This window comes from Anneissia japonica, unplaced genomic scaffold (assembly GCF_011630105.1).
Source record: "Anneissia japonica isolate Jap-2015-1 unplaced genomic scaffold, ASM1163010v1 scaffold284953_len930413_cov181, whole genome shotgun sequence".
Classification (NCBI taxonomy): Eukaryota; Metazoa; Echinodermata; class Crinoidea; order Comatulida; family Comatulidae; genus Anneissia; species Anneissia japonica.
Window position 1 is genome coordinate 171,829 of NW_022746987.1, and position 10,396 is coordinate 182,224.

General features: G+C 34.3%; 1 protein-coding gene across 2 annotated transcripts in view; it reads left to right on the top strand.

Moving 5' to 3' along the window:
• The window catches only part of LOC117120365 (neuromedin-B receptor-like), a 13,166-nt gene extending 3,430 nt beyond the window's left edge, over positions 1 to 9,736 (top strand). For both annotated transcript variants that reach the window (XM_033265404.1, XM_033265403.1), the window contains exon 2: positions 7,931 to 9,736. In XM_033265404.1, the coding sequence (XP_033121295.1) occupies positions 8,031 to 9,074 (1,044 nt within the window). In that variant the 5' untranslated portion in view covers positions 7,931 to 8,030 and the 3' untranslated portion in view covers positions 9,075 to 9,736. The remainder of the gene's footprint in view (positions 1 to 7,930) is intronic.
• Positions 9,737 to 10,396: the final 660 nt, after the last annotated feature.

A 10,396-nucleotide genomic window follows, 5' to 3' on the forward strand; every position in this document is an offset into this window, starting at 1 on the left:
ATATATATATATATAATTATATAATGGTGATGTGATGATGATGAATTTTACTATATAAAAGTGTCATTTCCGGGTATCAAAGGTACTATTTCCTCAGCCCAAACCATGGTGGGTCTGAGGTGGTTGTGGACTCACAGCTTTGAAGTAGGTAGGCCCTAAAGTAAATACCGTACATCAAATACCATATTTTTTAGTTTTATTTTCTATGGTACATCACACATAATAATTAGGTCTCCGTGGGTACAGAAAATCGCTGATAAAAGATTATGAACATTTGTTGGCGCTTCATTTTGACTATTTAATGGTGATGTGATGATGAATTTTGCTATATAAAAGTGTCATTTCCGGCCATCTACAGGTAATATTTCACAAAATTTCCCCAAAACAGATCTGCGCTCTTGCACGCACCCCCTACCGCCAAATCCTGCATCCGCCACAGATCAGAGCCTTAAATTTTCTCTACTTTATTTAAATGATCTGCTTTTTATTAAGATAGTTCCTTGCTGATTGAATTATTATTTTCACTTCCATTATAAACTCCTCCAAGACAAACTTATTAGGCCTATCTTTTTACCGGCTAATGGTTAGTGAACATCTGATGTCCACCCTCTATGAAGTAATATCGGTTTCATTGGCGTTGACAAAGTCATTTTCTTTTACGTTCAATATGCCTACATAGTTGGTAATATAATTCTGTAAAGACGTACTGCGTCATCGGCATATCTGATGTTGAAACATTCACTGAGATGCTCTGTCTTTTCTGCTGATTTCTCACAAGATTAGTTCTCCCTAGGGATTGAAAATATAAAAATAGCTACATTTTATAAAGGTCATATGCGAAATTCGATTTTAATATGTGCAGTTAGAGTGGCAGAGGATTATGATGATGTTTTTGTTAGTTTGAAGACCTAAATATTTGTATAGGCCTATGAATCGAATAGACCTACGTTCCTTGTGATGTATTGATCTATAGAGCGGTCACTCCATAGAAGGCATAACTCAACCCTGTCATTTCATATCATTTATTATTTCCAGGCAATATAAAATACAGATTAACGAAGACACAAACCGGAAGATAAACTAAAGTAAACTGAATTACTATTGAGAGGCTCTCCTTACAAAAACACAACAACAAACGTATATACTTTCACTGAATATTGAATAATAAAGCAGAAACACTTTGACTTGAATTGGCTTTGAATTTAATCACGTCTTCTTAAACTACTATTTACTGCTTACTGTTGAGATTTTTTGTTGTAATGACTTTATGAATATCATTAGAAAAAACGTTATCGAGAAATAGGCCTATTTTACTTATTTAACATATTTTAACGCGCTTGATTGTTTTCACAAACACAATCCACTTTAATTGCGTTATTCCGTTGTGTGAGCGTGCTGTGGTAGTTTGATCACTTAATTTAACGGAATATTTTTGTAGCTTTGCAATTAAACAAAAAAGGATCAGGCATGACAAGATTTTACCTAATGGCAAAAATATATAAACTTTAAACTTTAACCAATTTGTTAAATTTAATATCTCAACTAGGCCTATACAATGTAAAGACGAGGGTATCAACTGCTAGAGTGAAAAACGTCGGTCCAACCGGGATTCTATTCTATTATAAACCTATCTGCAGGCACATATTTAATATGTGTAATAATGGCATATATTTCATAAATAAATATGTAGTTTTTTTTAAGCCTGGTCAAAAATATAGTTCTTGTGCTTGTTTGTAAAGCAAAATAAAAATCATATGAAAACAAGTGCAATAAATAACATACAAACTGAATTTAACCTTATAATAATTGAATTACAAACAAAATCAAATTGGTAATAAATAGGCCTATATAGTTTGTTGAAAAATAAATTTAAAGGGAAATAATGAGTGGGTATGGTATTTTGTCAAACATCGTAAGCCTATCAAACATTCTCGTTAAATAAGTGTTGGTTCTTATAAATGCCTACTTAATATTCTTTACACTTGATAGAGAACATTATTTTCGATTAAAATGTCACAAAACGTACCAGTATTATGGGTTTTAAATATATACATTCAAGATTGCCTTGTGAGTTTCAAATGCAGTTCGTTCATTAACAATTCCATTGAATTACTGTCTGAGTAATGTGTATGATCATGGTGATAAGGTGACAAATTTAATTTGAAATTCCATTATTCTCTCGAGATATAATAGTAGAGAGCACTAGTAGTAGTAATCTCCAAAAATCTTTCCGGTATTATTGAGCATTCTTATATGCTCTTAATTAATCTAAAAATTCACGATTCCATTTGTACGTGCTCGCTGACGCACAAATAGAGCCATGCTCCACGCAACAGACGTCACTTATGGCGCCAGAATCAGCAGTTATAAAAAGGTCATATTGCTTTAATTCTTCAGAAATAAAGTGACTATTCATGAATAACATTGAGTTTTACCTAGGCACTTTAAGAACTATAGCATGTCGAGCCCGAGAGCGTGCGCAGAAAAAGTAATTTAATTGCAGTAACTCAGATAACGAATATTTGCCGTGGTAGGAACAATTTCCAAATACCGAAAGTGAATCATGTTTTTACAACCAAATGCATTAGATATAATATTTCAAGAATCGTTGATACAACACCAAATTGTATTATTTCTAAGGCTTTAACGCATAGCTTGTCTGGTTTTGCTAATTATGCTAAAAAAAAATATTGGTGAATACGATCAGTTCTGCCGTATTGTTAACTGTTACACAATTGTGTAATCGTAACTGAAATGCTTCAAGATCTTTCCATTTTAAAGGTTCTGGCCTCGTTATTTATTTGAATTGCTTTAATTTTGCTATGAAAGGTTTTATAAAACTAAGAAAGTATATTTTATTGCACACGTTATCTTTATCCCATTAGGAACCCTATTGATATACTGTATTGTTGAATAATTTACTCATTGATTGAGTTCATAGATTGTTATAGGTCTTGTTTCATTTGCCCCTCTTTTTTCTTTTTTGATTATATAAACATGCGTTCAAAGCTCTTGGTGTTTATCAGTTTATATTTTTGAGTACAGTATATGTGTATGTATGTGCACTGCCTTTGTGAATTTGTGTGTAGAAGTTTGTGTTTGTTCATATGTATGTGTGTGAATATACATATACATATACTGTAATAAATTTATCAATATTGTATTTTGGGGTGGCTCTCATGATAGCGGCCTGTTTTTGGTCTTAATTAAAGTCTCCTCATTTATCATTAATATTACATACAAAGTGATTTTTGCTATTTCTAAGTTGTTTTGGTTAAATAAAATGAATCTGAGTCTGAGTCTGATTTATTCGAATACATAACCGGAATTTAAAAAAAAAAAAGATCTGTGACTTTACATAATGCATTCTGGAAGCTTTTAATGTAATATGACATTTGAAAGTTGTTGAGGTTAAGGTTGTGATTCTGGCTCTCAACCACGGTCAAGGGTCAGGATAACACACTCGTCATTCACGTTTGTACATAGGCAAGTCACTTTATTATACGAATTGTCTTTGGAGTGGAATTTTTTATTGGTGTGATACAAACTAAGAATAGCCAATACTCCGAAAACTTTCAGTGGATGGGGTTAAAGGAGTTCTAGTGGTGATTGTAGTAAAGATACTTCTTAGTGAATGCAGGCAGAGGATCCAGATTAGATGAGTTATTGTTTGAGGAAAAGACAATATCACTTTGAGAAATTACTTCAAAGGCAGCCAAGGCGTTAACATAAATGTGATTTTACCTGGCTTCCAAAAGGCCACCAGAAGACTGGACATATTATTGCTTCTCTATGATACTTCTAATTATTTTATGAATAAACTGAGCAAATTGCTCAGTGAAATGGCAGAAAACTTCTTCGCTTGCCTATGGTGAGACCATTAACAAGATGAAAAAGCTTTCGATCTGAAAGCTTGTGTTCAGTTATAGTCATATTACGCAAATTGCCACAGACATTTGTTTGATCGTGTAATCAGGCAGCGGCGTCACGCTCGGGCGCTGACGGGGGCGAAGCACCAGGGCCCCAGGCTCGAGGGGCCCCGACATTGTAGTTTTAAAAAAATATAAAAAAAAAACATTGAAAATACGCTGGCCTGGCATCATCATACAAAACCGCAATATCTCACTTCATATAAACGATCACTGCGTTTTTTTTTCTACGTTTTGGAAAAATTTTTAAAAATTAGTAGGACGGTAGAAAAAGGTTAGCCTTTCTGTTGCGGATTGTCTTGATCGGTGTGGCGCGTGACACAAACATGGTGTCTTCTGATTTATCGAAAGTGGTTTGGAAATGTTTCAAGTTTTTGTACGCGAGTTCCCTTTGATGTTTCCAGTGGATGCATGGAAAAAGGCCAACATTAAGATAAACGAACAATAATATCATGGTAGGCCTACATTTCACGTTCCAACACATTACTCAACGCTGTGGCATTCTGACTCGACCATTCTCAATATGAACAATGTTACCAAATTATATGTTCTATGTTCTCTGACAACGTAGTTAACAGTTCATAAAGCGCGAGGGGGGCAAGTACCAGGGGCTTCACCCCCCTGGGCCAATGACCGGGGACCCTACGGGGCCCCCTGTCTACAGCAACTGTTTGTTCCCTCTCGCAAACTAAACGCTCGCATCGCTCGCTTATTAGGGCCCCAACAACAGTCAGCGCCAGGACTCCACAAACTCAGTGAAGTCACTGTAATCAGGATATTTCAACCGTCCTAAAAAAAACACCATAATTAGAAAGTTCGTTAATAATTATGAAGACATAAGTGTTCCGATAATGGGATATCTAAGCATGTCATTAGAAACAGTTTAAGTGAAAGATAATAACAACATATTGACAGATTGCCACTTATAATTGATTGGACATTTCAGATCATGATATTAAAAATGCACCGGAAAACAAGCAAAATATATAAAAGAGTTGATGAATTGTAAAGTGTAAAATAATTGACATTGTCAACAGGATGTCAGGTGTACTCTACTATTCATATTATGCTATTAATACTGAGACAGGAGAAAAACGGCTATTGTTGTATTAATTGTTTGGACAGCATTTTAAATTTTCACTGATGTAAGCATGTAAGATTGGTAAATGATAAATATTGTTAGCAACCTTTTGGAGTGTTTTTTATCGGTACAAGGTTGCAAGCGTCAATTTCGATTCATATTTTATATTATCTTAATAAGTCAAAAAACGTTCTGTAATAAAAGTGTATAATGTAGAACTTGCTACCAGATGTCGAGTTTATCCTATGAATGTGTTTATAAATTTGCCAATTTATATTGTTATCATCCAAGACCAGAATGTGATCGACTTAAAGGCTGCTTATGTCGTCTGTAACAAAAACAGAAAACCATGAAAAAAATAATAAATTACAAAGATCAAACAATTTAGTACCATAGCTTTTCGAAATTATACAGATTTTTAAACAAAAACACTTACGTTATCTTTTACTACAAACATTCGTTAAATTAAGTACTAATACATTTTATGGGTCTTCAGAGATTATAGCCATTATTTGTTAGACAGTATCCCTGGTTCCAATTTCCAATTTTTAATAAATTACAACATTCAATTGAATTGAGTTCATTTATTGTCATACATACTTAATCTTCGCTGACAGTAGTGCAGGGATATGCTTCTCGGCTCATCTTCTAACAAAACTAAACAAAGCACAATTAACAAAGAACTGGCCCCAATAAAAAAAAAAAACATTTCATTGGTAATCATAATAGCAGATGCAAAAATAAATTTCTCTCAATTGCAAAGTTTCTTGGAAGAGCGCGATACCTTCCTTACTTCTCATGAGGTATCTTAAAAGTTGGGTGATGTTGGTCTTGTAAGAATGTCATATTCCTTGATATTTAAGTACTTTGATGTTGCAGGATGGTCATTTTAGAGCTATAAAACAACTAGAGTGCTGACAAGACGACGAAGCATTGCAAAGTTGGGTATGTGTACCATTCAAGATGGCCGTAAAAAAGCGCCTCCTTCAGGCTTAGTATACATATTTTAATCATAAATAAGCCCTCTGACTAGCATTTGTTTCATTAATTATTATTATTAATGATATTAATAGATTATTAAACTATTGTAGCCAGAAAGAGGCCAATTAAGTGGCGTATCTTATTTAAAAATAAAGTACCGAGGAAGCAAAATTGAAACCGTGTAGATTACACCCACCATGATACACCGTAACGCTTGAGTTTCAACATACAGGTAGCTTAGTTGTACTTATCTTTCATGTGAAAAGTGAGAGCGCCATTGAAAACGATGATGCTTAGGCGAATTTTGATTGGCTGAATCTACGACAACATCTGAATGGTACACACACAGCTCTGCGTATTTTGAACATCGAATACGTTGCAGTTAGCGCTCTAGTATTCTTATTATACCTCTATGTTTTACGTTCACTAAAGCAAAGATACTAGTATCTTTGACTAAAGCTAATAGGTAGTTTTCGCCGCACGACGTTAAACTTAATAATAATATTAATAATAATAATAATAATAATAATATTAATAATAATAATATAAAGAATTTATATAGCGCCTTTCCAAAAAATTGCTCAAAGCGCTTTACAATCTTCTTACAAACAAGTTTTAAGAACTTTTTTTAAATGCTTCCAAATAGTTTGATTCTCTAATTCCTTTTGGAAAAAAAAACTAGGCCCAAATTTAGAAAAAAGCATTTTCGCCAGACATCCGTCTTACAAGACGGTTCTCTAACCTACAAACATACCTCTAACATACAAAATGTGTCCAACAGTCTTCTTAAACTCGGGGGTCGTCTTAAGTATCGGAAAAAACTGTAAACAGTGATCAGGTGTTGTGCTACCTTGAGGATTGTATATTGCCGCCCCAGAGCCAGATTGATGATCTTTCTGTCGAGAAGTAAACCATCGCAGTGACGGACCTACTAAATTTTATTTATGATCATTTTGGTGTGACACACGTCATTGTACTGTCAATGTACACATTTCCAAATTTTAATTTCCAAAAACAGTTATTCTGAATCTAAAGATGGTATTTTATTGTAATAATAAAATAATAATGACTTTCTTTGGTGTCAACAAAACTTTTTTAAAAACAACATCGTGAGAAGAATCGCTGCATTTATATTCCTTTTAAAACAATACTTGGTGTGTTATTGTCATTTAACCGTATTTTTAAATACGTGTGTAAATACAGAAAAAAATTCAAGTGCTTGATTCAAGTGTGAACACCGATATCTCTCGCACGTGGTCAAAATGTAAATGTACATCCTCAAATGCAGAATATCGAAGCAAAATAACAAGGTATAACTAGGTATTTTCATACTTTTACTATTAAATGGCATCTTTCTTTAAATTAATGCAATTTGTATATAATAATAAATAATAATAACAAACATGTATAATAGTTTTATATTCTTAATGACTAATGTATCTGCTGTCAATTTTTTCTTATTTAATTAAAATTTTTGATGTTTTATCTTTAAACTTAAATGATAAATTTGTAAATTTAATTGATGTAAGTGTCTCTGTGATTGTTACCTGTTTTAAAATTTATTTTTGAAATTTTATCTTTTATAATTATTTATTAGCTTGTTTTGTCTTGGGTGTCTTCTAATAACAGCTTTGTTTCGCAATTGCGCTGCTAGTAAACAATTTTATGTATATATATTTTTGAATTTGAATGAATACATACCTGAATATAATTAAAAGAAAAAAATAATTAAAGTAGGGAAGCAATGAACGCAAGATAGAGAAGCAGGCAAACCTGACCAAAATAAAATCATATTTATTATTTGGCTGAGCTAGGTCGATGGTCGCAGCTGAGTGTTAAATATTTGGATATTTGGGTCGCGGGCTAAAAAGGTTGCGGAACGGGGGAATTAAGTTGTATTTTGAAATTATGATCAAATGTAACCGTGTTCTATTTGCAGGTTTTTACCAATGAAGTGGTGATGCTGATGATTCCAGAACCAATAATGAAACTTTGGTGACTCGTCAATACGTCGTGTCCTGGTCGTACTAAGGTTAACAATGGATTATCTCAACACTACTTCAGTGGTACCAGAGGATACAGATCCAAGCACCAGCCATGCTAAACCGAAGTACTTTAAAATCGCTATTACCATGTGCGTGTTGGGTGCAATTGGTGTGCTTTCAAATGCAGCATTGATTGTTGTTATATTGATTAACCGCAAAATGCGAAACTCCGCCATTATTCTCATTGTAAATACATCTGTATGGGAGATCGTTATGCTATCTATTTTTGTTCCATTTAACGTGAGTTATTTGCTAACTTCTTGTTTCTTATTTGGAGAATTTCTGTGCAAGGTATTGAATGGAGTAGCACTTTTTTCCAGTGCGGTTTTAATCTACACTTTCGTCGCCTTAAGTTTTGATCGTTATATCGCTGTTGCATACCCACTAGAGCCTAATAAAGCTTGGACCGCCACACGCACAATTCTAACCCTGATGATTATCAACCTTGCTGGAGTCATTTTATCTATTCCCAAGGTAGTATCAGCAAGGGTGGTATACTTTAACAGTAACACTTGCCCGATGTGTTTGCACCTTAACCACGGTACAATCGCGGCTAAAGTGTACGTTGTTCTCATGTTTATGTTTTCCTACGTTGTTCCATTGCTTTTTACAGCTTTCAATTACGGACGTATTGCACGCGTCCTGTTTAAAAGTGTTGACACAAATAAGCGTCATGGAGTGGATCATCACGCCAATTCACGCATTCGTCTCGCAAGAATCTTACTTGTAATGGTTGTTGTTTACGCGGCTCTTCTACTACCTAGACACATCTTTCTTATCGGCTATCAATTCATGTATCATGATGTATATAGACTGAATCAGTTTGCATTAAGAATTTACGGGTTTGCGACCGTCTGTTTCCTATGTTCGTCGTTCGTCAACCCGGGTGTCCTATTCTTTATCACGGGCTACAGCCGAAATTGTTGTAAAGCGGTTAAACAACAATCTGCCACGGTCCTAGTGAAGTACCGCAAATCAAATATAAGAAACGGCACTAAGTCTACTAGTTCAAGTAGTAGTGCCAGAGCATCACTGTAAATTGATGATTCAACCATAAACTGTACAGCACGGAATAGGCCCTATGTTCGGAAAAAATAAAATTAATGAAGTTATATAGGCTTATATTCTAAAAATAAACCACTATAATCTGATTTAATGTATTGCTGCACGAATATCTCCATGAAGTCAATGAAGCTGCATGCTGCGTAGGCCTGCTTGTCAACGATAAATTGATTATGGTTATGTTCTCACACGGCAGCTAACGGTGCTGCTGTGCGTCCATGCGAGAAAATTCCGATCCGGCTACCAACAATATGATTATCGAATCACTAGCCAATAAGAAACTGGAAATTGTAAACGCGTACGTGTGATTGGTTGATGATAGAAAGGCCCTCAACTTGCTAACCAATAGCGCTTGCTAACCGTTAGCGTATCCGGATACCGCTAACGGTTAGCGCAAACCGATCGGGCGTTCTCACGCAGGTGCTAACGGTTAGCGCTAACGGTTAGCTCCCCATCCGGATACTAGGGCTTTCGTGAGAACCAGGCTAACGGGTATAATAACTTTTTATGTGCTAATTATGATCGTTTATGTTGTCATTGTCATTGTTAGTGATACTGTTACAGTTATTGTTATTGCGATTGTCATTTTTATTGTTTAATTATATATATAATAATAATAATAATAATAATAATAATAATAATAATAATAATAATAATAAAACTTATTATTATACAATCGTATTTTGATCATTTATGTTATTTTAATTACAATAATGAAAACTCATCCTAATTATTATTTGTAACATCTACAACGGTTATTCTTATTTATTACGTATTAAAATTTCCCTAATATACTTGATTTTAACTTTACAATTGTTAATTAGGTCAAACTGTTTAAAAAAAAAGCTTTGTGCGGAAGAGAGTTTTTTTTATTACATCATATACGCACAGTTTTGATATTAGTTTTCACTGTCACTTTATAGTAGTGATAAATGCTGCCTCTTGACTCTTGCTTTTGTTTGGATTGTATCTATGTTTTTGTTAAGTTGCTTAATCGCGATTAGGAAATTATCTGCAGAGAATCCAAACAGCCCATGGGAGATTGAAAAAGTAATCAATCAGGTAGGTTAAGATAAGATTTATATTTTATTGGTCAGTGGTGGAGCCGGTGTGGGTTCGGTGGAAGGCCCCCCCCCACCCCGTCAGAGAGAAAAAAAAACACGCAAATTAGGCCTATATGTATTTTCTACATATTACTAGACTCTAAATTCGATTAAATAAGCATTTGAAAACCCTAAATTGTCAACATTTTCGGCGGCTTCGCCCCAGACAACGCCCATTTTGCTCTCGTCAGAGAC